This window comes from Podarcis bocagei, assembly GCF_964188305.1.
Source record: "Podarcis bocagei genome assembly, chromosome: 13".
In the NCBI taxonomy this organism is placed as follows: Eukaryota; Metazoa; Chordata; class Lepidosauria; order Squamata; family Lacertidae; genus Podarcis; species Podarcis bocagei.
The window spans coordinates 18506063-18532475 of NC_138138.1; the positions used below are offsets into that span (position 1 = coordinate 18506063).

Below are 26413 nucleotides of genomic sequence, written 5' to 3' on the forward strand. Positions count from 1 at the left end.
GATAAATAGGTACCACTCCGGCGGGAAGGTAAACTGCGTTTCCGTGCGCTGCTCTGGTTTGCCAGAAGCGGCTTAGTCATGCTGGCCGCATGACCCAGAAGCTGTACGCCGGCTCCCTTGGCCAGTAAAGCGAGATGAGCGCTGCAACCGGAGTCAGCCATGACTGGACCTAATGGTCAGGGGTCCCTTTACCATTACCAACTTTACAGAAGACAATAATCCTCTTTTGGAAGGGCTTGCCGATTCAAGTCTACTTTAAACCAGAAGCGCAAAGCTAGAGCCTAGAGAACAGGCCAACTTGCCTGGTCTCTGTTTTCTGCCACAATGGTAACATGAATTATATTCCTGTTTAACCAATGCCCATTGTGTCTGTGTTTGCATCTATGCAAACTGGTGTTCTCTTTTCTCTTTTGGGGACGATGCCTTCATTTTATAAACCGCTGCTCCTATTTTGACTTTTTGGAAAGACTGCCAAAGTCTTCCTTCCTCTACACACCAGATAAAACTCTGCCTCGTCACTGCATATGCACTATATATTTAAAGCACATTGTTGTTGTTTAGTTGTTTAGTCGTGTCCGACTCTTCATGACTCCATGGACCAGAGCTCACCAGGCACTCCTGTCTTCCACTGGCTTCACTCAACTGCAGTTTTCCCCTCACAAAGCTACAATTTCCAGTACCCTTAACATTCTAAAGTTCCAAGAATTATCATTTTTTGGTGGGGATGGATGGGGAATGTGTGTATGGTGTGTATGCAACGTAAGAGTAGTTCAGCTTTTTCAGTCATTGCAATTTTGCAATGCCTCCAGGGAGCTGTGTGACCCAAGTGACACCCCAACATGCACACATTCTATGTTTCCCCTCCCAGCTCATCCTCAGCTGATTTGTACAAATCCGTAGCATGGGGTGGGGGAGAGAATTATTCCCCCACTGCAGTGCTAGCCTGGTCCAAGATGTTCTTCTCCATTCAGCCCAGCATCACAGAGAGAAGGGGAAAGTGCCATCTCTGCTTTTCAGATCCATCTGAAAAGCAGAGAGGACGATATTTCCTCCTCGCTATGGCAGTGCGTTGGGAGGGAGACAGTGACTTCTCTGCCCAACCCACTGTGTAGATGCTAAGTCTCAGGATATCTCCCAAGGGACAGCGGGAAAAGCTCGTGGTCTTGCAAGGATGCCAAGAAGTCTTTGCACAATCTGCTCTGGAGCACTGAAAGCATATCTAAAGACAAGTTAATCCATAAGAATATTTTTGTAGTCTCGCTCTGCAAAAGATCTGGAGTTAGCTGTAAGCCGGGATGGAGTGCAATGTTTAAAAAAAGAGTCCCCAAAATAGAATCCATGCAATGGTGTAGTCTTGAGCGACTAAGGATCTCGTTCAAAGCTCGCCTCTGCCATGAGTGTACGCACCAATCCCTAGGGGCCAATGAGGTCCCTTTACCCCCCACCCCATAAAATATTTGAGGGAGCTCACCCCCCTCCAAAGTTGATGGACACTGCCATTCACAGCCTCCCATTCCCCATTGCTCCAGAACAAGGTTTTAACGACCCCCTCCAAATTAGCCAAACTCCTTAAAAATTTATTTGCAAATTTTACAATTTATACAGAAGAGATCCATTTAAAAAATAATAATCAGATTTTGTACAAAAACAAACAAACAAACCCTTCAGGAGACTGAAACCCAACCAAACCCCCAGACCTATGGCGTTAAATAAACATCTTGCCTACATATATATATACATATACACACAAACAGAACTCCTGGACAAGAATTTTTGGTTCCTCTGCCCCACCTAAGCAAAGCAATATGCTGCTTCTAGAAATCCCAGCACCTTGCATAAATACTCACAAAAGCTCCTTCTGTTTTAAAACTACCAGTTTTAAACTGCTAGCCGGGGGGGGGCAGAGAGTGACCTCAGTGACACCCCTCAGACCAAACTTTGGCCCCAGTCCAGCAGAGCAAATCCACCAACCCACACAGAGTACCACCACCCACCTGGTTCCTATTTCACAGCGTAGTCCCCCCCCCCCCACCTCATCAGAAGGTAACCACATGGATCCCTTTCCTCCCCCGTACTGTGATTAACCTCCCCACACCCCATTTTTTCCGTACTCCACCAAGGAAAAATATGGACCAGGCCCTGCGGAAAGAGCCCTGCCTCCCAATCAGCCCAGGTAAAGCCAATAGCCTCCTAAGGATCCCAGAATGCTTCGCTCCACCTCTGCTGTATCATACTTTACCCTCACCCTACCATGACAGTCCAAGCAGCCCGATTTCCGCTAAAGTGCATACCTCCCACCCCTCTGGTGGAAGATCTCGGTGCCTTCACACCTGGCCTCCCTGACTGCAACCTACTGGAGCCCACCCCACCCTGATTTGGGTCTTCCCATCTCTTCCCACCCAGCCTAGATTCTTTCACGAAGTTTGGTTGAAGGCACCAGAAAGCAGGTGGTCTGGAGAAGGCAGAGAATGGAGGTCCAGTCATTATTAATGGCCCCAGCCCCGTATTCTTGCAGCGGGTGGGTGGGTGGAGTTTAGGAGGTGGCCGACTGCGCCAGCAGAGTGGTCCCAAACTGGTAGGTGAGCTTCTTCTTGACCTTGCGAATTTCGCCCGTCTTGCTGTAGTTGCGTAGCGCCCGAGCCATTTTCTGATAGGTCATCTTCTTGCGGTTGCCCTTCTGCTGTCCCCAGCGATGCGCCAGGAGCTCCTTGTGCTTCGAAGAGAACTGGAAGATCCCTGCGTCGCGGTGCACCCACCACACGCATTCCTTCATGTCGCCGCGCTCAAGGAGCTCCAGCAGGAACTGGTAGAGGCGCAACTTCCGTCGGGAGCCTGCGGAGGGCGACAGACAAACAAAAATCGTCAGCGCAATGCTCTCCATGCCCAGCAACTGGCGTTCAGTGGAGATTAGGAAAATAGCCATCATGCCTATTGAGGGTACCTGAAGGAGCGTCTCCAACCCTGTCGTTCAGCCCGGACACTGAGATCTAGCTCTGAGGGCCTTCTGGCGGTTCCCTCACTGCGAGAAGTGAGGTTACAGGGACCCAGGCACAGGGCCTTCTTGGTAGTGGCACCCACCCTGTAGAATGACCTCGTATCAGATGTCAAGGAGATGAATAGCTATAGAAACCTTAGAAGACACCTGAAGCCAGCTGTATAGGGAAGCTTTTAATGTTTATGGTTTTATTATGTTTTTATATGGTATGGTAAACGTAAAAAGATGACTATGGTGTTGCGGCACTCATCTCGCTTTCAGGCCGAGGGAGCCAGCACTTCTGGCACTACAGAACACCATGAGGGTAACCAGAGCGCACAGAAATGCCGTTTACCTTCCCGCCACAGCGGTACCTATTTATCTACTTGCACTGGCATGCTTTCAAACTGCTAGGCTGGCAGGAGCTGGGACAGAGCAACAGGCACTCACCCCATTGTGGGGATTCGAACCGCCGACCTTCTGATTGGCAAGCCAAAGAGGCTCAGTGGTATAGACCACAGTGCCACTCGCATCCCTTTTTGGTATGATAAACATAGTGTTGGCTCCAGGGTTTTGTGGGTGCTCAGACAAGGCACCCTCTATGGGCCCACTTTAGCTGGGAGATCAGAGACTGCAAACTCAAGGACTCTTTCAGGCAAAACACCAGCCTTCTTGGCAGTACCCTATAAGTGGTGGCTCTTTTGGGGGCAGGGGTCAACGCACAACCCCTGGGCAGCAGCATCCTCTCAACTTCACTGATTTACTTCTTGACATACAGTGAGTACTTCTGCATGTGTGTGCAGAAACATACACACAAGATGCATGGTCTTGCTGAGTGCTAAAAACATGGGATGGAGGCACCCACCTGAATCAAAACCAGGTGAGAGATTCTCATCCAAGTCGCTGTCGGAGGACACCTCCAGGTTCCGACTCTCCCTGTGGAATTCCTCTTCTTCCGACGAGGGGCTAGGCACTTCCCTGGGAAGAGGGTACTGCTCGTAGGGGACGTAAATCTGTAGATGTCCATGGGATGGAGGGGTAAAAAAACCACAGCAGTCGTTAGCCAAAGAGGAACGTCCTTGCCCAGGAAGTCAGGACCAAACTACATGTTACACAGGAAGGCCATGGTAGGATTCCCCTAATGTTCTCATTCATTTAATGTCTATAGTACCCTTCATCCGAAGCTCACAGGGTGGTTTAGAATATAAAAACACAAAAATACACAACACAGTAACAATCAAAAAACACTCCCCCCCCCCCACCTGAGCCCTTGGGTGATACAGGAGGGGAAGAAAAAGAGGTTATTTTTTTCTTCCCCATAGAAGACTCCTGATCTAGGCCGGCCAGAGCCCTGGCTGAGTCCTTTCATTAGGGACTAGGAACTTGTCGCTATGTGTTAGGACCAAAATGACACATTACGCAGGAGAACCGTGATAGGATCTTCTTGGGTGCTTTGTTTACTTTTTGACAAACAGTAGCAGCAGGGGGGGAATGGGAGATAGGGTGATTGGGGAGGATAATGCTATCAGTTGCTGCTAGCCAAGATGGCTGTCAGAGGCAGTAATCCTTCTGAATACCAGTTCCTGGTATTCTTAGGAGGGCTGGATGTTTATTGAGCTTGGGTCCTGCATCTCAGTTTACCGCAAGCATCTGACTGGCCACTGGGAGAACAGGATACTAGACTATAAAGGAACCACTGGCCTGATCTAGAAGGTTCTTCTTGAATGTTATGATGAGAGGACCTACCAATTTGATCAGAGCAGTGGTGCCTGGGGGGGAGAGAGTAGTTAATCTTTCCCCTCAGATGCCATTTTCCGCTTATCAAATCCACTCACCCCCCCATGGCTACAGCTTTGGACTACAGCAAGAGAACCCAGATAAGGCAAAACAGATAACCCCTTTTTCTGTTTCAGATTAATCTGGGGCCACATCTACACACCAGTACATTTAAAGCATGCCTATACCGCTTTAAACTGCCTTTTACAGCATCCTCATACCACTTTAACAGCCATGGAGAATCCTGGGAACTGTGGTTTGCTAGAGGTGCTGATCTCGCAGAGTCACAATCCCCAGCAACAAGAGCAAGCTACAGTTCCCAGGATTCTCCATGGCTGCTAAAGCGGTATGAGAGGGCTATAAATGTGTAGTCTGGGTTAGGACTGGGCAATAGATCGATATATCGTCCAAAGCCGGTTTGGAAGTCCACATCGTGCTATCGGTTTCATAATTTTTGATGTGGCAAATATATTGTGAATCATGGTGTGTGTGTGTGTGTGTGTGTGTGTGCGCGCGCGCGCGCACGCTATGCAAAAAAATCATCATGTGAGGGAAACCGTGAAGCCAGCCAATGCTTCCTCTTGATTCCTGCAGCCTCTGTTAACTCCGTCAGCTCAGCCCTCCACTGCCTAATGCAGGGGGCAGCAAATCCCATGAGCAGGCGCCATCAAAAAATCATGACACTGGAAAAACTGTGAAGCCAGCTAGTGACTCTACATAGTAAAGGTAAAGGGACCCCTGACCATTAGGTCCAGTCGTGACTGACTCTGGGGTTGCAGCGCTCATCTCGCTTTATTGGCCGAGGGAGCCAGCATACAGCTTCCGGGTCATGTGGCCAGCATGACTAAGCCGCTTCTGGCAAACCAGAGCAGCACATGGAAACACCGTTTACCTTCCCGTCGAACCAGTACCTATTTATCTACTTGCACTTTGACGTGCTTTTGAACTGCTAGGTTGGCAGGAGCAGGGACCAAGCAATGGGAGCTCACCCTGTCGCGGGGATTCGAACCGCTGACCTTCTGATCGGCAAGTCCTAGACTGTGTGGTTTAGCCCACAGTGCCACCTGCGTCGTTGCCTCTACATAGCTCCATCCTTATTTTAGACGTTGTGATATATTAGTATATTTATATATGTTTAACTGGTGATATATCACAATGTTGAAAACTAAATATTGCCCAGCCCTAGTCTGGGTGTTACCAAGAACTCATTGGCACCCTGTTTATGTACAACAGCTACAAGGATGCTGCTTGCCCAGAGCTGGAAAGACAATAAGATACCTACTAGGGCGGACTGGCGGATGAAATTACTGGACTATGCAGACATGGCAAGATTAACTGGGAAAATCAGAAATCAGGAGGATCAAAACTTCAACAGAGAATGGGATAAATATAGATTGTATTTGAAGGACCACTGTAAACACTTAAACTCTTCGGAAGGTTTTAAATAACTCCTGCAATGGCTTTGGATACAATGGAGGGTTGTAAATTAGATGGACTTATAATATGCAGTTGAAAGAGTTACTTAAAGAACCCACAGCGGGGAGGAGGGAAGCCCTAGGATTCGGAGGAATCTTGTGTAAAGTTTTAATATTTGCAAGAAAATTATCTGTGTAAATGAATTTGTAAAGTCAAATACAGTGGTACCTCTGGATGCGAACGGGATCCGTTCCGGAGCCCCATTTTCATTCTGAAGCGAACGCAACCCGCGCCCACATGTTTGCACGTGCGCTGGTCGCAATTCGCCGCTTTCGCGCATGTGCGTGGCGGCATTTTGAGCATCTGCGCATGCGCGAGCGGCGAAACCCGGAAGTACCACACGCCGTTACTTCTGGGTCACCGCGGAGCGCAACCCAAAAATATTCATCCTGAAGCTACTTCAACACTAGGTATGACTGTAAAAACTTTAAAATAAAATAATAAAAAAACTCATTGGCACCCATCAGCACTTTGTCTTACCCACCAAGCTCCAATACCAGATCTGAGAACCCAGGTCTCCTGGCTTCCCAAAACCCACAGACCCATAGCTGTCAACTTACAGATTTGAAAATAAGGGACCAGCATCCAAAATAAGGGATTTTAGTCAACCAGCTCCCGAGCCAAAGGCAGAAAGCCCAGCCAGCCCAGCAGCCAAATGAAGCCTCAAGTGGTGGTTCCCACGGCGCAGCAACCCGGCAAAGGGGGTGCAGCAAGGAAAACCACCGTCACCTCTCCGCTGGGAAGCGCTGAGCAAAGGCGAGTCCCCAGGCAACGCGGCCAATTTGATCGGCACAAGGCATGCAAGCTCCACCCCCCAGTCATTCTTAGACTCCTTATTGGGTGAGCAACGCAGCCAAGCAACACAGTTGGAGCCTCCCTCCTCCCTGGCCAGCAGGGAGAGAGGGAGAGGAGTTGCTTCCTTTGAAACCTGGGAAATTTAAGGTACATCATCAATAAGGGACAGCAGCGGGACACAGCACTGCGATAAGGGAGTTTCCCGCCAAATAAGGGACGCTTGACAGCTATGCACAGACCCCACTCCCTTCCCAGGTCCTGGCTTTCTGTTGCCCTGCACCAAATGGACTAGGCGCCGCCTTCACCTGGGTGTTGTAGTCTTCCTTGGGTGCGAGGCACATGTTCTGCGTGGGTACCACTCCCTCCTGGCTGTAGACAGAATCCATGGAGAGCTGCGGGTAAGAACTATGCAGGTAGGAGACTTGGACATTCTGCAGCTGGGCCAGCTGCCCCACCTCATAGCCTTCATAGCCAGGCTCCTGCATCTCCAGCCAGTTCATGCAAGACTCTGAAAAGCAAGGGGCCGCGACGTCAGAAAGGAGACCCAAGAGAACAAGCCAATGAGTCAGGAGCAGGGAACCTTTCATAGCCCGGGGGCCACATTCCCTGGGCTCAGCAAGCTTTCAGGGGCCGCATGCTAGTGGTGGGCAATGGATGTAAACGTTGTACAGTAGGCTAGTTTACATGTACACAAACAAGCACTCCTCTAACCCAGGCAAGCAAGAGATATTCTCAGAGGACCTATTCCAGCCAGGCCAAAAAAAAAAAACCACACCTGGAATACAGTGTCCATTTCTGGACACCATAATTTAGGAAGGATGTTGACAAGCTGGAACGTGCGCAGAGGAGGGGAACTAAGACGATCAAGGGTCAAGAAGCCAAGCCTTATGAGGAATAGTTGAAGGAGCTGGGTATGTTTAGCTTGCGAGAAAGGAGACACAATAGCCATCGCCAAATATCTCGACAGCTGTCACGTGGAAGATGGAGCAAGTCTTGTTTTCTCCTGCTCTGGAGGGCAGGACTTTCATTTCATTTATTTTCATTTATTTACCGCCCTATACCTGGACTTTCTCTTCCAAGGGCTTCACGTTACAGTGGTACCTTGGGTTACAAACGCTTCGGGTTACAGACTCTGCTAACCCAGAAGTAGTATCTCAGGTTAGGAACTTTATTTCAGGATAAGAACAGAAATCACACGGCAGCAGCAGGGAGGCCCCATTAGCTAAAGTGGTGCTTCAGGTTAAGAACAGTTTCAGTTAAGAACAGACCTCCGGAACGAATTAAGTTCTTAACCAGAGGTACCACTGTACTAGAAAGGTGATTCCAACTGCAGTGGTACATCGGGTTAAGAACTTAATTCGTTCTGGGGGTCCATTCTTAACCTGAAAAACTGTTCTTAACCGGAGGTACCACTTTAGCTAATGGGGCCTCCCGCTGCCAGAGCATGATTTCTGTTCTCATCCTGAAGCAAAGTTCTTAACCCGAGGTACTTTTTCTGGGTTAGCGGAGTCTGAAACCTGAAGCGTCTGTAACCTGAGGTACCACTGTAAACATCAGGTGGAACTTTCGGACAGTAAGAGCTGTTTGGCAGCGGAACAGTTTGCCTCAAGAGGTTGTGGGCTCTCATAGAATAGAATAGAATAGAATAGAATAGAATAGAATAGAATAGAATAGAATAGAATAGAATAGAATAGAATAGAATAGAATAGATTCTATTCCTTGGAGGTTTTTAAAGCAGAGGTTGGATGGGGCCATCTGTCATGGATGCTTTAGCTAAGATTCCTGCCTTGCAGGGGGTTGGACTAGATGACCCTTGGGGTCCTTTTCCAGCTCTACAGTTCTATGATTTTACTCAAGGAGGGTGTGAAGCAGGGTGAGTGGGCAGTGCCCCATCTGTTCTAATGAACCAGTCTCTGCCCTTCAAAAGTTTCCCTCGGTAGCTTCTCCTCCTCCTGTTTCCCCTTCTCTGCTTTGTGAATCCTGGAGCCCTCGCTCCCAACATCCACTTGGATCTCTTGGGTATAAGAGCAGGAGGGTTGAGGGTTGTATTACCCAGCTCAGGCTACAAAGGCTTTTCTTCTGTGTGCAAATGCCTCAAGCCATCGATTTTGCATAGGGAACAGCAGGTACATACAGTACCGGCTGCAGGCCCGAAATGTCTCCTCTCCCCATTAGAGGGCAGAGTTTTTGAAACCAATATCCAGACCCTATCTCCAAAGAGTGAACTCACTTCTCTGAATGTGAATTCTTATCCAATCAAAATGCCATACAAAAGGAAAAGATATTAGAAGGCTTAGGAGAGCCCCAGGGTTTGTAGAATACATTTGGGGCTGTATTACCTTGAAGAAATAGGAGAACAGAGAAGGAAAGGCAAGGAGTAGAGGCCAAAGCCTTGGGAGAAGACGTACCTTGTCGAAAGCTATTTATTTTTTAAAAAAATGCTGTGTTAGAGGGAGCAGAGAAGCAAGCAAAAGAGGAACCTGAAACAGTGTAGTGCAAAGTTTAGGCCGCAATCCTAATCCCCTTAACCAGGGAATAAAAACCCCATTTAATTTACTAGGATTTTCCATGGCACTGTGGGGTAACCACAGAGCCTAGGACTTGCCGATCAGAAGGTTGGTGGTTCGAATCCCTGCGACGGGGTGAGCTCCCATTGCTCGGTCCTGCCAACCTAGCAATTCGAAAGCACGTCAAAGTGCAAGTAGATAAATAGGTACCGCTCCAGCGGGAAGGTAAATGGCGATTCCGTGTGCTGCTCTGGTTCGCCAGAAGCGGCTTCGTCATGCTGGCCACATGACCCGGAAGCTGTACGCCAGCTCCCTCGGCCAATAAAGCGAGATGAGCGCCGCAACCCCAGAGTCAGCCACGACTGGACCTAATGGTCAGGGGTCCCTTTACCTTTACCTCCAAGTAAACATGGATAGAATTGCTCTGTTAGCCGTGATGAAAGTATCATCTACTTAAAATACTTATGTCTCACTTTATATAACCCAAACAGGTTCTGAAAAGTGGCATAACAAAAAAGTCTCGAAATAAAATTGCACTAAAGACGGATGTGACAGCTGTACTTCAAAGTTGGCAGGATAAAGCCCCACCATTTATTGCTGAGTAGTCTGAAGATCTTACTCCCCCTTTCTGCAGTTGAACGTATATCTTATCATTGTCAGTCTACATTAGATATCTATTTGGGGACACACACACACACACACACACACACATTTTTGTTGCAGGATGGATTATTCTTAACGTGAGCCAATGCTGTTTCATAGAATCACAGAACTGTAGAGTTGGAAGAGATCTTGAGGATCATCTAGTTCAACCCTCTGCAATGAAGGAATATGCAGCTGTTCTTTCTGGGTTATGCCAACAATAAAAAATAGGGGGAGGAGAAGAGGGGAGTGAGATGGAGCCAGGATTTTGCAGGCAGCATTCCCTGCCCTCATCCTCAGTCTTCCCTAGTGTCATCGCAGAAAGCAGCTTCCCGCCAAAATCCTCTTCTGAGGTGAGGGAGTGGGGCTGAACTAAAAGAATGATAGAAGGCAAATAAAAGAGAGATAAAGAAGGAGCCAAAGAGGGAAGGGTTTGAAAAAAACAAAAAGGAAGAGTAGCAGATTAAACCCGGATCAGATAAGAGAACGGAAGCCTTAGAAAATGGTGAGGAGGATGAGCAGAAAATGGTAGCAAGTCAAACTGGGAGAGAATATTTATTTATTATTACAGCTATATTCCTCCAAGGAGCTCAAGGTGGCTGGGCTCAAAGTTACCCAGCAGGCTTCATCGCTGAGCGGAAATTCGAACCCGGGTCTCCCAGGTCCGAGTCCAGCACTGTTAAAAAAAAGACAATCAGCCAGTGCCACCGCAGAAGAAAGGGACAAGAAGAAAAGAATGGGATTTAGCAATTGGAAAGATTTGGGAATGGCAAGTTACTTTTTGCCTTTTCCTCAAGGACCTCCTCTCCCCATATGAAGTGACCTGAACCCAGCAATCATCATTTGAGGCCTGTCTTCATGTGCCCCCTCTGCGAGAGGTCCAGAAGGTGGCAACCTGAGAACAGGGCCTTTTCCGCATTGGCTCCCGATTTGTGAAATGCTCTCCCCAGTGAGGCTCTCCTAGCACCTTCATTACATACCTTTAGGCGCCAGGGGAATACATTTCTCTATAACCAGACCTTTGACTGATGAAACATTTCACGGCCTTTTAAATGTTATTGTGGTGGTGGTGGTGGGGATATCGGTTTGTTTTTGTTTGTGTTCTCATTTTGTACTTTTATGTTGTGATCTTCGGATGAAGGGCAATCTAGACATTTAATTATAACTAATAATAACACATTTCTGGAGCAGGGGCCGGCAGGGTAGAAGGGAGTGGGATGGAGAACTCTCATTTTGATGTTTTGCAGTAGCTTGAACAGAAATGGGAAGGTAAGACTGAATGCGAGCCCCCAGCAGGAGAGAAAAGGAGAGCGAGGAATAACTATTTTCTGGACAAATGAAGCTTAAGATAACGAGAGGGCATCTAGTCAGAAATGGTAGTGAGATTAGAAAAGGAAGGTGTAGAGCTGCAGGCCGTCAGCATAAAACAAGTACATTGTGGGCGTATTTGCCCCTTAAGACGGGCAAGAATAAAGGAAGTCCTAGGGCATGGCTGGGAGGCAAGCGATGAGGCCAAATGGCCTGAAGCTAAAGGAAGTCCAAGCCTGGTCAACGCCTGGAGCAGAGACTAAGTTGTGTGTTAACTTTGAATCCCGTAACAGAAGAAAGGCAAAGTAAATTTAAAAAAACCCCATAGGGGTATGTGTGCAGAAAACCACAGAGACACATTCTGGAGCAGTTTGATCGCTTCAGTCCACTCTCTGCTTTTGGAAAAGATCTTGCAAGTTCGCTCCCTGTATGGGACAGCTGCATATGCCGGCATCGCAGGGAGTCGGACTTGATGATCCTCCCAACGCTCCAATTCTGCGGCGCCATATATTTATTCCTCAGACTGCATTTATATGCCTCGCCTTCTAACCCAAGGAGCTCAAAGCGGCGTAAATGGTTCTCGCTCCCTCCTGGCGCAACCCCAACAACAACCCTGCGAGGTAGGGCACCCAGTGACCATGGCCGTCTTACCCATAGGCACTAGGGGTGCGGGGCACCCAGGCGCCAGGCTCTCAGGGGTGCCAGGCCGAGAGTCCGGGGCCCGAGAGTTGAGTCAGGGAAGAGCCCAACCGTCGGTCGGAGCGCAGTGGCAAGCTCTTCTGCTGCGGGTAACTCTGCGCTGCGAGTTCGGGGGCAACCGAGCCAGTGAGACGCTGAGGCGGCTGGTCAGTTCCACCCTCCTGCGTGCCTGGGACTGGCGAACCTGAGGGGGGTGGATCTTTGCACCCCGTGCAGCATATGCTTAAGACAGCCCTGCCAGTGAGCTCCATAGCCAAGTGGGAATTTGAGCCCTGGCCTCCCCAGGCCCTAGTCCTGGCACTCTTAAGAACCCGACACACCGGCTCACTTATGCAGAGGCCAGGGATGGGTTGGTGTGTGGAGGGTGTTGCTAGAAAGGCGGAAGGGTTCAGCCCAAACGCTGAGATCCAGCTCCGAGGGCCTTCTGGCAGTTCCCTCCCTGCGAGAAGTTAGGTTACAGGGAGCCAGGCAGAGGGCCTTCTCGGTAGTGGCACCCGCCCTGTGGAATGGCTTCCCAATCAGATGTCAAGGAGATGACCTTTAGAAGACATCTGAAGGCACCTGTGTATGGGGAAGTTTTTAATGCTTAATGTTTTATTATGTTTTGTATGTGCTGGAAGCTGCCCAGAGTGGCTGTTGCAACAAATATTATTATTATTATTATTATTATTATTATTATTATTATTATTATTATTACTATGCACTGCTGAGCAGGAGTGGGAAGGCCCATCAAACTAGCCAGGCTGTGAGCTTCTTGGGTGAAAGGCAGAATAAAAAACCAAACAAAGAATGCATACTGATAAGCTGCCATATCTACACACCAGCTCTGCCTTGCCACCCAATGCAGCAAAACTACTCTGCAGATGTGGCAGGAAGCAGATGCTGGGTGGGCGGTCGATCTCTGGATTATAATAATTTTATTATGTATACCCTGCCCATCTGGCTGGGTTGCCCATTAAGGGTACACCAGAGTAGATTGGCAACTTGGTGCCAGAGGTCAAAAGTGGCAGGCCAGCCCCAGATTGGATTATCCTGATCTTCAGGCAACTTCCAGCGAGTCTACAAAGCCCAAACACAGTATCTCTCTCTCTGCAAATAATACAGAGTGCCTATCTGTGGCAGGCTCCCACCAAGGCCTGTATAGATGCAAGCACATCCCAGAAATCAGATGGCAGCCGCTGATTAAATGCAGATTGCGCAAGCGAGAGGGGCAGGTGGGGAGGGGGGAGGAAGAGAGAGAGAGAGAGACTCGTCTGTTCTAAACAGGAAAGCCATGCATGACTCTTCTGCAGGCCGCCTTAACGGCTAGGCAAAAGAGGGTCACATGCAAATCGGCGAGCGAGAGAACAAGAACTTACATTTGTTCATTCAGTATGTAGAGGAAGGGTAGTCAACCTGGTGCCCTCACAACGCAGGGACTCCCTGTTCCCATCAACATGGTCCATGTTGTACCCACGTGATATACAATATGCCTCCTACAATTAGTTTGCATGCGGCTGTGCGCACACCAGACATTTAAAGCAATCCCCAAATAATTCTGAGAACTGTAGTTTGTAAGGGTGCTGGGAATTGTAGTTCTGTGAGAAGTAAACTACAGTTCTTCCCAGGATTCTTGAAGCCGGGGGGGTGGGCATCATGTGCTTTAAATGTATACTGTGTGTGCAACCCTGGTCTCCTGTAAAAATTAATAATAATAATAATAATAATAATAATAATAATAATAATAATAATAAATAATAATAATAATATTGGCTTTTTTCAGCCAGAGCTCAGCTCCAGTACCTCTCAGGTAAGAGAACAAGGGAGAAGTTAATGGTGAGCTTCAGCACCTCCTTTTCTAGAAAAATAACACTGGTGATAATAATAATTTATTACTTATACCCCGCCCATCGGTTCGAGTTGCCCCAGCCGTTCTGAGCAGCCACTCCCCAGCACTAAGACATGCCTTACCTGGGGAGCTCTCGGGGTCTGCAAGGCAGGAAGCAAACGTGGGTTCTTGTTTGCAAGAGTCCAGGTCATAGATGCAGCCGCTGGGAAACTGGGAAGACGACAGACAGGCCTGTGAGCAACATTAAAACCCCTTCACTTCACACCCTCAAATGCAACAAGGACCTAGGAAGACTCCCAGTCTCTAAACCCACCCCGGTCTGCTTCCACTAAGAAAACGAAAGGAAAGCCTGTGGTTAAGAGCACATGCGAATGGCCCCAGGTTCAGCACCCCAGTATCTCTAGGTAGGGCTGGGAATTCCCCCTGTTTGGAACCCTGGAAAGCTGCTGCCAGCCAGTGTCGGCCATGTGAGCTGGATGAGCCAATGGTCCGACTCAGTGCAAAGCCGTTTCTTACATTTCCATCTTGGCTTCTGAGCTACACAGCTCTCAACAAAATCCCACTTTGAAATCCTCTTCTCTCACTCAGACCAGTAAAATGCAAGAATTCTGGGCCACATACTTACCACATAGCCATACTGGGACCCCTCGAACCTGCCAAGATAGAAGGGAAATTGGTTAGCAGATTTTATCATAGTCATCATTATTAACAGACACGTTTACAGCACCATCCTACATATTCTACCAATAGAAACTGTTGGTCAAGATTTGAGTGACAGCCCTAGTCGCTACTAAACTAGCAATTAAACCAATTAAGGCTTGCTGTTCTGCCAGTTACTAATTATCTGAGTGCCACTTATTCCTTGCAAAGGGATTTGTTATATTTATCAGGTTTGAATCTTTCCTCCCACAGAAGAGGAAAGAAACAAGGAAGCATTGTTCCCATTTTACAGACGGAGGCAGGTATATTGAGGTATGGGGCTGCTTGGTCAAATTGCACTGCACATTATTTTTCTTGAAAATGCATAATCATTTCTTCAGGGATATGTTCCCAATAATTCATACACCCTCAAAAAGAGGGCACCTACACAGTAAAGCTCAGGAACCCAGAGGGGGTGGGGAAGCTTGTAGAGCAGGTGTGGGAAACCTCCAAATGTTGCTGAACTACAACTCCTATCAGCAAGGAAGGTCAATGGCCAGGGATGATGGGAGTTGTAGTTTAGCAAGAGCTCCCCAGATATGGTCTAGACCTACCCTGTCACACCAAAATTGAGACTCAGGTCAGAGCAGGGACTGAGTGTGCATGTGTGAATCATAAGCGCTCCTGTCAATAGACAGGTGGGGAACCTGTGGCCCCTAATCAGAGGTCATGTTGCCTAGGGCTGATGTACTATACAGTGGTACCTCGGGTTAAGTACTTAATTCGTTCCAGAGGTCCGTCCTTAACCTGAAACTGTTCTTAACCTGAAGCACCACTTTAGCTAATGGGGCCTCCTGCTGCCGCCGCACCATCGGAGCATAATTTCTGTTCTCATCCTGAAGCAAAGTTCTTAACCCGAGGTACTATTTCTAGGTTAGTGGTGTCTGTAACCTGAAGCGTATGTAACCCGAGGTACCACTGTACAGGTTTGCCATCCCTACAACCCACAATGTTGAGTACCCAAATGTTAACTAAGCCAAAACAACTTCCTTTCTTTGTTTTCCAAGTGAGACATTTGAGCATCTAGGACAGGGGTGACCAACTCCCAAGAGACTGCGATCTACTACAGAGTTAAAAACTGGCAGAGATCTACCTCCTTTTTTGGGGTTCAGGTCAAAGTTGTTGAGTTTTTTCTAGGGGAGCCAGTGATCTACCAGCTGGACGTGCCTGATCTAGGAGACAGAAAACTGAGGCTTCATAGCAGATGTGACACAAATGTGCATCTCTCACATAGCCAAATGCACTGCCTTGGCCACTGGAAATTTCTCTTTGGCAATTTGTTCAGGAGCCACGCCTGAAAACACTGTGGAAACCAGGTGTGTGTGTATGTGTGTAAATACTGATATTTCCTGGAATACATCTGAAAGCACAACACTTGTGTGGGTCCAAGTCTCAGAGCCCAAAGGTAAAAGCCTCAACAGTTCCCATTAAATCATACCTATATTCTCAGTTTGTGCAGCAGCCTAAATGTTGGCCTTGGGCCCAGTTTCAAACCCCTGATTGCGAACCCCCCCCCAAAAAAAAATATTGTTACCTGCCCCAGGAATATGGTGGGCTTCTCTGGCTTAATGATAACCCATATCCTGTGCCAAGTACCCAGAAGGCCTCATATCCTCTTCCCTACACTGCACTAGGGACAGAGATCCCAACACACGCTATGCATTTTTATAGCTGTGTGTGTTAAGCCAAAGTCAAATGCATGTAGAAGGGCAGCCTTGAACAAGTCACCCTCTCTCAGCATCAGTTTGCGCCATAAATCTGCAAAATGGGCGTAGTAAGTGACCTGCCTCGTTGGGCCACTTTTGGAGGATTTGTCAAAAAGTGCTTTTGGGAGCCCTGAAAGTACTAGAGAAACAAAAACGCCAAGTGATAAAAGTCAGACCTCTTCAAAATGTTTCTGATGGGAAATAGAGATACACAGCAAAGAGAGGGAGGGGACTATAGAAAAAGATTAAAAAGGGAAACAGACGGGGAGGGGAGGACAGATAAAGGGAGATCAAGTCAGAGGTTAAACTGGCAAATACAGCGAAGGCAAGACGTGTCAGGCAACTTACTTTCATGCAGCACACATTTAAAGTGCCCCCCTCACACACACACCCAGAAGAAAAAAAAGAATCCTAGGAATTTTAGTTTTAAGCACATAATAAATTTGCACATCTCTGAATTGTGTGATGGTGTTCTCCAACCACATACCCTCCAACGTTTCTCTAATGAAAATAGGGACGTCCCATTCCATAATGATAATTTTACTTATTTATACCCCACACATCTCATTGGGTTGTCCCAGCCACTCTGGGCAGCTTCAAACAGAAATATATGTTGTTTTCCAGGGACAGTCCTGGATTTGCAGAAGCCGCCCCGGTTTCTGATTTGATCCCGACATGTCCTGCTTTTCCTTGGGACTGTCCCTATTTTCATCAGATAAATGTTGGATGGTGTGGAGTAAGGCAGCCACCGAGCCAAGGAGATAAATAACTTGACAACTTTTGGAATACATCTGTAGAGGGAAGTTTTTAAAATGTTTGTGTGTACAGGATTTGAGCAGAAGAGCATCTTCCCCTCTCTCCTGCGGTGCCTAGCAACTGCTATTCAGGAGCATTATAGACATCATGGCCTTATCTTCCATGAAGGGCGTTCAGGTGTTGAAGCTCTGTGAGGGGCAAATTAATGTCATAGAAAGGCAGCCCATTGTTATTTATTTGTACTATTTTTTTTCCTACTTCCAGAGAAAAGGTGGGGAGGGTGGTTTCTGCCTCAGGTGCCAAAATAGCTCCGCTGGCCTTTCTGCACCTTGAATCACAGAGCGTGGGTGGGTGGAGACCATTTCCTGTTCTACCTCAAGCGGCAAAATGTCTTGGGCCAGCGCTGGAGAAAGTGGTGGCGGAGATGTCGGCGGAAATGGGGTATTACTGGTTATGGAGAAATGGGACAGAGGTAGGATAAAATATACCCGATGGGGAAATCGGGTAATTCAATTGTGTAATTCAATTGCTGCAGCAAGAGGAAGACCCTAAACAAGAAATAAACAGGGTTTATTTACCTTGAGGGGCTCTCTATAGTGGTACCTCAGGTTACATATGCTTCAGGTTACAGACTCCGCTAACCCAGAAATATTATCTCGGGTTAATAACTTTACTTCAGGATGAGAACAGAAATCACGCGACAGAAGCGGGAGGCCCCATTAGCTCAAGTGGTGCTTCAGGTTAAGAACAGTTTCAGGTTAAGAACGGACCTCCGGAACGAATTAAGTACAGTGGTACCTCGGGTTAAGTACTTAATTCGTTCCAGAGGTCCGTTCTTAACCTGAAACTGTTCTTAACCTGAAGCACCACTTTAGCTAATGGGGTCTCCTGCTGCCGCCGCACTGCCCGATTTCTGTTCTTATCCTGAAGCAAAGTTCTTAACCTGAAGCACTATCTCTGGGTTAGCGGAGTGTGTAACCTGAAGCGTATATAACCCCAGGTACCACTGTAATGGGAAGGCACATTGTCCCTCTCAGTTATTTCACAGGGTGCTTAAAAACAGATCAGTTTTTGGTGGCCCATAGGAAGCTGCTGCCTTAAACTGAGTGAGACCCGTTTGCTCCATTTATACCAGTATTGTCTACACTGACTGGCAGCCACTCTCCGGGGTTTCAGGCAGGATTCGCTCCCGGGGCTGATGGGGATTGAACCCTCGGACCTTTGGCAGACCCCTGTTCCTTTTCCAGAGCTCCGATTCCCAGCGAAGAAGAACCACTTGTTAAACCACTCTGAAAATTGTAGGTCTGCAATTCTCAGAACCCTGACAAACTACAGTTCCCAGAATTCTCTGAGGGAAGCCATGGCTGTTTGTAAAGGGGTCTCGGTGGCACTTTATCACATATGGTGTCAATGTGGGCCTAAGTTGGCAGGTATGAAAATTGGCTCAATCAATGCTGAAGGCAGGAGGGCTGTGGATGATACTGTATACCCGACATTTGGGATGGAAAAAGCTGGACAAGGAAACTCCACACCCTCCCCTCATACAAGGCGCCACCCCAACCCCCCCTCACAGTCACACTCTTGTGAGCTGAGGAAATATTCAAATCTAGCTTTCCCCACCTCAGCATTTGCATAACAGGCAAGAGGAGGGGAAGGAAAGTGAGAGGAGAAAGTTGAGGTTGGGGTGCGCTTGGGGTGGGTGAGGCGTTCAAAGGCACCCAATATTAGATTGCAAATAAATGGGGCGGAAAGGGGCTGCTAAATTTGGAGTAGGGTCTCCCTATTTAAAGTGTAAAGTCTCTGAGCCTTTTCACTGTTGCAAAAAATAAAATAAAAGGGGGGAGGGGGGAGTTGGAATTCAGCAGCTGAAGTTTTTGCCCAGCATGGTGGGAAAAGTTATACCAGAGAACTTTTCTCCTTACAGCAAGTCCTGCCTTGCAAAGGAGCCCCGTTTGAAAATGTTGGCGGCAACCTGCCTTAGAGACAAGCAGCAGCAGTTCCTGTTTCCAGGAACATTCCAGGCATAAGGCATGGATCCTGTCCACAAAGTGACCAAGGATAAAGCCCCCACAGCATAAAAAATTGACACACACACTTCCCACTGCGTGTTCTTTCTCCTCCTGTCCCCTATTTTTTTGCAATTATTAGAGAGACCATGTGGTGAGTCGTATTGGGCTTAGGCAGGAGACGTCCTGGGTTCGTATCCCAAGTTAGAGAATCATCGAATTGTTAAGAGGTGGAAGGGACCCGAGGGTCATGTAGTCCAATCCCCTGCAATGCAGGGATCTTATGCCCAACGTGAGGCTCAGTGGCGTAGCGTGGGTTGTCAGCACCCGGGGCAAGGCAAGTAATTTGCGCCCCCTAACTCGTGGATTTGCGCCCCCTAAGCCGTGGATTTGCGCCCCCTAACCCTAACCCCCAGATGTTGCGCCCGGTGCGGCCGGCCCCCCCTGCACCCCCCACGCTACGCCACTGGTGAGGCTCGAACTCAAAACCCTGAGATGAGCAGTCTCATGCTAACACTGACCAAGCTATCCCAACTATCCCATTAACCTTATTGGGTGAAAAAAAGCTAACACTATGCCTCAGCTTCCTCGCAGGGCTGTTGTGTGGAGAAGAAGAAAAAGGTTATGGACTGCCCTGAAGTCCTAGGTGGAAGGGTGGGATCCAAGCGTAACAATAATATGAAGTGATAGCAGCCTGGCTGTCTTTATACAAAACTGCTCCCCCAGCCCACAAAAGCTAGAAATCCAAAATTATGGCTCTTGAGCCTTTTTTGTGGACTCACAACGTGTGCGCTTGATGCAGTTAGTTTTTAGTTAGCTCTGTTTTGAGGTCCGTTCTCGGCTTTAACAAAATCGTTGTTCCTATTTAGAGAATTCCGGGGTCCCAACAGGCACCCCGCTTCCCCTGGCCGATTTCCCTCCCGGAGGGAACCCAGGAGTTCGGGAACGCAGCCAACCTGCCCCGACCTTACAGGAGTCCTCTGCTCCTCTCGGGCGCCCCTCCCTCCACCCCTTGTATGAGCCTCGGGGCAAAGACTTTTTGTCCAACTTTCGCAGCCGGCAAGCAACCACCGACGGAGAAGCGAGTTGGGAGAAGAGGAGCAACTCCCAGACCCAGGGAACAAAGTTTTAAAAATGAAACAACGCCCCATCTCCAAATGCGGGAGGCGTAGGCAAATGGGTGCTTTGGAAAAAATACTCTGCACATGCTCGGAGACCACTTTAAAGAATTAAGAACAAAAAAACCAGGGCAGATGATGCCATATATTTGTGTGTGCGCCCCTCTCTCCATAATCGAAAACACTTTAACCCCCGGTTCACTCACTGCGCGTAGTCTACGTCCAGCATCCTCAGTCCGCCACGATCGCTGCGGAGGCCACCGATCCTAAACTTTCCGTCTCCGTCTGCCGATTGCAACTTGGCGGGGGGTGGGAATTATATAGCATCTCGCGGGCGGCGGAGGGAGTGATCTCACAACCGCGAAATTCCCCCCGATGGGCGTGGCCGGCCCGGGACTCTTACGCAATGTGAGGTTTCCAGTCCGGTGCGAGGAAAGGGGCGCGAGGGAGGGACGGAGGGGAGGAGGAGGAAGGAGAGAGAGAGAGAGGCTGGGCTGGCAGCGAAGAGGGCACGCGCTTCCCCCTGCGCGATCCTTGCCCAGCAAAAGATTACGAAGCACATTAGTGCATTTTTTTCGCCACCCATTAAAAAAATCGTGTCCGCGCGCCCAGGGATTTGCTGACCATTGCTGTTTTTAGACCACTCTGACGATTTGTACTTTCTGTGTGTTGCATTTCGTGTTTTATTGGATTTTTAAGCAACGCTTGGTATAACTTTATACTGATGTTGCAAATTGTGTGGCTACGTGTGTTTTTTTTGGGGGGGGGTAAGGTTTATGTATTTCATTTTATAATGTGTTATAAAACATAGAGAACCATTATAGCAACAGAGGGAACTGAAAAGTGGGGTGGAACCCCAAAACTTATAGTGTGTTGAAATAACAAAGGGCAAGTAATGGCTGTCGGTGTTATCAAGTATCTTTCCTCTTGAAGAGGATGGTTCTACTGTATGTCAAAAAGAAAAGCCTATTAAAAGTGCCTGGAGGTTCTAGTAAAGGTACCCCTGACCGTTTGGTCCAGTCGCGGACAACTCTGGGGTTGCACGCTCATCTTGCTTTAAAAGCCAAGGGAGCCAGCGTTTGTCCGCAGACAGTTTTTCCGGGACATGTGGCCAGCATGACTAAGCCGCTTCTGGCAAACCAGAGCAGCGCACGGAAACGCCGTTTACCTTCCTGCTGGAGCAGTACCTATTTATCTACTTGCACTGGCGTACTTTTGAACTGCTAGGTGGGCAGGAGCTGGGACCGAACAACGGGAGCTCACCCCGTCATGGGGATTCGAACCGCTGAACTTCTGATCGGCAAGCCCTAGGCTCTGTGGTTTAGACCACAGCACCACCCTGCCTGGAGGTTCTAGCCCTTGTCAAAATCCTATATATACTCTTTAGAGTTTTTGGGGCAGTGCATAAATACTAAAATAAAATTAAATAAGCTCCCCCAGCTGGGCGGTGAAGTTCACACGGAAAGATGCCCCCACTCAAATATCCCAAGCAAAGTATGCTTCTTGCTGTGCAACAGCTGGTCAAGGACTGGGTCCAGACCATCAACACTATTCCTAAACACGCCTTACTTCAAGAAATAATTTGCCAGCGATTTCAGCGGCGCTTGCTCCCAGAGTTCAGTGGGCCATACACCTGTCAGCAATCGTGCTGCAGCATTCTGCACTGACTGCAGCTTCTGGATCAAGCATGAGGGGAGTCCCGCAAAGAGCACATTGCAGTAATCCAGTCTTGAAGTAACCAATGCACGAAACTACTGTGGAAAGGCTTTTCGGGTCCAGGAACGGCTGCAGCTGCCAAACCAGCCGCAGTTGGTAACAGGCACTTTTCGCCACTGAGGCTACCTGAGCCTCCCGCGACAGAGATGTATTCAGAAGCAATTCCAAACTGCAAACCTGCTCCTTCAGGAGGAGTGCAGTACAATTCAGCAGTGCTGAATTACCAAATAGGCAGAGTAGCCACCGGCCTATGGGCCTTTTAGGGGCCCCACGTCAACAGATCAAACAATACAGTGGTACCTCGGGTTACGTACTTAATTAGTTCCGGAGGTCCGTTCTTAACCTGAAACTGTTCTTAACCTGAAGCACCACTTTAGCTATTGTGGCCTCCTGCTGCCACTGCACCGCCGGAGCACGATTTCTGTTCTCACCCTGAAGCAAAGTTCTTAACCCGAGGTACTATTTCTGGGTTAATGGAGTCTGTAACCTGAAGCGTATGTAACCTGGAGCGTATGTAACCCGAGGTACCACTGTATTGATTTGATCTTGAAATAAAATTGCAAAAACATAACAAGGAGATCATTTGCAAGATAGGCCCCTTCCGAGATTTTGACTTCCTTGGGGCCTCCACAGGGTTTAATCCAGCACTGCCATCCAGGGTTGGCAACTGACCAATTGCTCGGACATGGGAGCTACTCACCCACAGTGCCAGGATTCAACCTTAGCTTCAACCTTAGCCATCCATTTCACCACTGCATCCAGGCAACAGCCTGGGGACTGCACAGCCTCTCCTCATTCGGATGTTATGGAGAAATAGAAGCAAGTGTTTCTTTTTGGTTTTCACAGCTTGTTGTTACCGTTGTTTAGTAATAATGGTGGTTGCTTTTTCAAACTGTTAGCCGCATTGAGACTTTTGGTAGGAAGACAGGGTAAGTCTTTGTGGGTGGAGGGGGGGGGCAATTAACTTTAACTAATGAACGGTGCTTCTTTTAAAGAGTGAGTGTCTGGTGTGTGGTCAACTGACCCAATGCCACAAAAGTGACTTTGCATCAGCTGCCAAGGGGGCAGGGAAGCATAAAAGCTGAAATGTACTTGCATTTTCTGTCTTGTGTCATCCTGTGGGTTTCACATACAGTGATACCTCTGGTTACGTACTTAATTCGTTCCGGAGGTCCGTTCTTAACCTGAAACTATCCTTAACCTGAAGCACCACTTTAGCTAATGGGGCCTCCCGCTGTTGCTGCGCCGCCAGAGCACGATTTCTGTTCTCATCCTGAAGCAAAGTTCTTAACCCGAGGTACTATTTCTGGGTTAGCGGAGTCTGTAACCTGAAGAGTATGTAACCTGAAGCGTATGTAACCAGAGGTACCACTGTACTGCACATGCAGGAAAGCAGACAAATGCGAGGGCACACTTGCTCACTAAGCGACAAAACTGTTAACCTGAGCCAAGGGTGGAAGGGGAACCCACGCCTAAGGATAAAGCTTTATGCAACGAAGCAAGAAAGTTTACGTCGCCGCGAATCTGCTCTCTTTAAGCTGCTACCGGACTCGCAAAACCTTCTAATGGGTAGGCAAAGGAGCTTTGCAAAATTCACTGAGCACCACCAGTGGCGAGTTTGGCTTCCACTGTGGAGGCAGCACAGAATCCCTGAATTGTAGAGTTGCAAGGATCATCTGCCAGGATATGCAGCCGCCAATCTTGCCCTTATCAGCACCACGCTCTGATCAACTGTGCCCGAATACCAGTTTCTTGAAACTGGAGAGAACCATTGCACTGAGGATCTGTTTGTGGGATCTGTTTGGCCACTGCGAGAACAGATGCTGGACTAGATGGGCCGCTGGCCTGACCCAGCAGAGCTGTTCCCTTGTGGGTACAACCTGGCACCATTCTGCACCCTCCCCACCTCATGAGGGATGCTCACATGAGCGGCTAGGGAGTCATGACTTGCGAAAGAATCTGGAAGATTGCTTATCTCCTTGAGACACCTTTCCTCATTATCTCCGCTGCCCTGACTCCTCCATCTGGATTGGGGGAGGGCCCTGACTCAATAGAGAATAGGGGGAAAGTGTGGGGGGGGGGAGAGCCTGCACCAGCCCCAATTTACTGCCTCCTTTAATCTCTCCCCTCCCCACTCCTTGCTCAAGTTTCTAACTAACTGGTGACATCCCATCTTCAAGGGAGTAGGGCAGGAAGATGTTACCACCAGCCGCCAGCTGCGGTCAGGCCAAGTTATAAGGAAGGGTCAAAGGTCACTACCGGAAGCCCCAGTTACTAGCTGAAGTGTGCAACACGGCATTTCATCACATTTTTCATGCCCTGTGAAGCCGCATTCATAGCCTCAACCCTGCAAGCCTGAGACCCGGTTGGTCCACCCATAAAGGACACCGGGTGACCTTGAGCCAGTTGCCAGCTCCCAGCCTGAACTACCTGGCAGGGGTGTGGAGGATTAAGCAGGAAGAGAACATCCCATGCACCCTTAATTCAACGGCGGACCTGGGGGTCTCAAATTTCAGCGGCACCCTGTGTGTGACGCCAACATTTGGCGCCCGTCTCTCCTGCTCCATTGCTTTTTTTCTTTTTAGCAAAGGGAAGAAAACCTTTTATTTTCATTTATTCACCCTTCTCCAAAATAACTGAATTGCAGAGGTGGCAGGGGCCGCGAGTCATCTAGTCCAACCCTCTGCATTGCAGGAAACTTTCGCCCAACATAGGGCTCAAACCTACGACCCTGAGGTTAAGAATCTCATGCTCCATCAACTGAGCTACACATTATGGTTGCGGTGTCCCCAGGGCTCCGCAGCCAGTGTGACCGAACCGGTCGTGCTCCCCTAAATCCGCCTCTGCCCGATTCTCTTGGAGGAAGGGTAGGATAAAAATTAACGATTTTACAGCTAGGAAACTGAAGCTAAGAGGAAGGCAATTGGGTATGGGAAAGGGAGGACTGTAAGTCAGCAGCTGAAGACGTACTTCGCTGACCTTTGGTCCTCCAGATGTTGCTTCCATCAGGCCTGGCCACTGGCTATGCTCACTGGGGCTGATGAGAGTTGTTGTGTAGAAACATCTGGAGGACCAAAGCTTCCCCACTCCCAAGTTAGAACAGGGGAGCAGCAGGTACAACTGCCTGAGACTCTGGACTGCTTCAGTATACTGTATTGGGCTAGAATAAACAGACTGACCTGGTAGAACAGAGCTTCTTCCTATCTTCCAACTTGCCCCAGAACGACACGTCCTGGCTAAGCTGGGATTTGAAGCCTGGCATTCCTGCGCGCTTAAAAACAAAAAAGCAACTCTCTAGCCACCTGAGTTAACTGCTTTTATTTGCGTTATTTTGGTCGCACACTAAGGTTGACTGCAGCCACCTGGTCATGGAGTGCAAGCGGGCGACACCATGCACTCAGCCGGCGCTAAATAAATGTTTAGGAGTAATTTATGGTCCTCCTTATCTCGTTTGGCGAATGACCGTGGCGGTGAAGGAGGAGGGGATCATGAGAACTGGGATGTGCAGAACACGGCAAGGGCAATGCTATGTGCCATCTCGAAATGCCGTCAGGAGATTGCCTTTGATGCCCAAATTTCCATGTTTACCCCCCATCATATAAGACAATAAAATTGCATGCACAAATCTGATTTCATCCTGCTCAGGCATGGAAAGTGGGGGAGGGCCATTGCCCTCTTGTTTTGCTTGTGGGTTTCTCACAAGTCTCTGACCGCTGTGGGAAACTAGATAGGTCTTTGGCATGATGCAGAAGGACCCCTTTTACGTTTGCTTGTTGAATGCATGCTGATCATAGAATTGTAGAGTCAGAGGGGACCACCAGGGTCATCTAGTCCAACCCCCTGCAATGCAGGAACCTTTTATTAATGTGAGACTCGAACCCATGACCCTCAGATTAAGTGTCTCAGGTACAGTTCTCCTAGGAATAAAACAAAAGCAAACCCCAAAACGTTAATGCAACACCTGGCAATAGAGGTCAGTGGTGCCACCTTTATAGCTTCCGTATGGCAGGTGTTTCTTGAGCCTAGTGGTCCCTGCAGTCACCTGCTCCTAAAACACATCTAATTACACAAAACAAATGAAATGCCATGAAAACGAGACGTAATCGACTACAGAGTTAAACTAAGTAAGAAAAATCAAAAAGTTTAAGGGAAAAAATTAACCTAGAATAAAACAAAGACTTAACGAGATGCTGGCTACAAAACTTGTTTCACTGAACTAATCAACTTGAGGAAGATATCTTTTATAACGGAATGGCTAATCCTTATTTTGATGAAATACTCATATATAAGAGATTTGTGGAAGACCTTTTCTTTGTATTTAGGAACGTTAGTAATATCAATTTTTTTTTATATGGTGTCAGAACATTCATCCTAATATTAAGTTTACAACTCACTTTCATAGCCAAC

General features: G+C 48.2%; 2 protein-coding genes across 2 annotated transcripts in view; one reads left to right on the top strand and one right to left on the bottom strand.

Moving 5' to 3' along the window:
- RUVBL2 (RuvB like AAA ATPase 2) overlaps positions 1–26413 on the top strand; it is a 166162-nt gene that overhangs the window by 30470 nt on the left and 109279 nt on the right. The gene's annotated exons all lie outside the window — the stretch shown is intronic.
- Positions 1557–20796, bottom strand: SPIB (Spi-B transcription factor). The gene is made up of 6 exons (XM_081166860.1): positions 20497–20796; positions 14631–14658; positions 14128–14215; positions 7327–7529; positions 3840–3987; positions 1557–2832 (listed from the first exon to the last, which is right to left on the bottom strand). Exons 1-6 carry the CDS (start codon positions 20517–20519, stop codon positions 2534–2536), a joined length of 789 nt encoding a protein of 262 aa, XP_081022986.1. The 5' UTR covers positions 20520–20796; the 3' UTR covers positions 1557–2533.

Coding starts and splice junctions, on each gene's coding strand:
- SPIB (XM_081166860.1), bottom strand. CDS start 20,519: ATGCTGGACGTAGACTACGCGCA. Junction 14,659..20,496: donor CTGGACGTAGACTACGCGCA/GTGAGTGAACCG, acceptor CTATCTTGGCAG/GTTCGAGGGGTCCCAGTATG. Junction 7,530..14,127: donor AGACCCCGAGAGCTCCCCAG/GTAAGGCATGTC, acceptor CTTGCTTTTCAG/AGTCTTGCATGAACTGGCTG.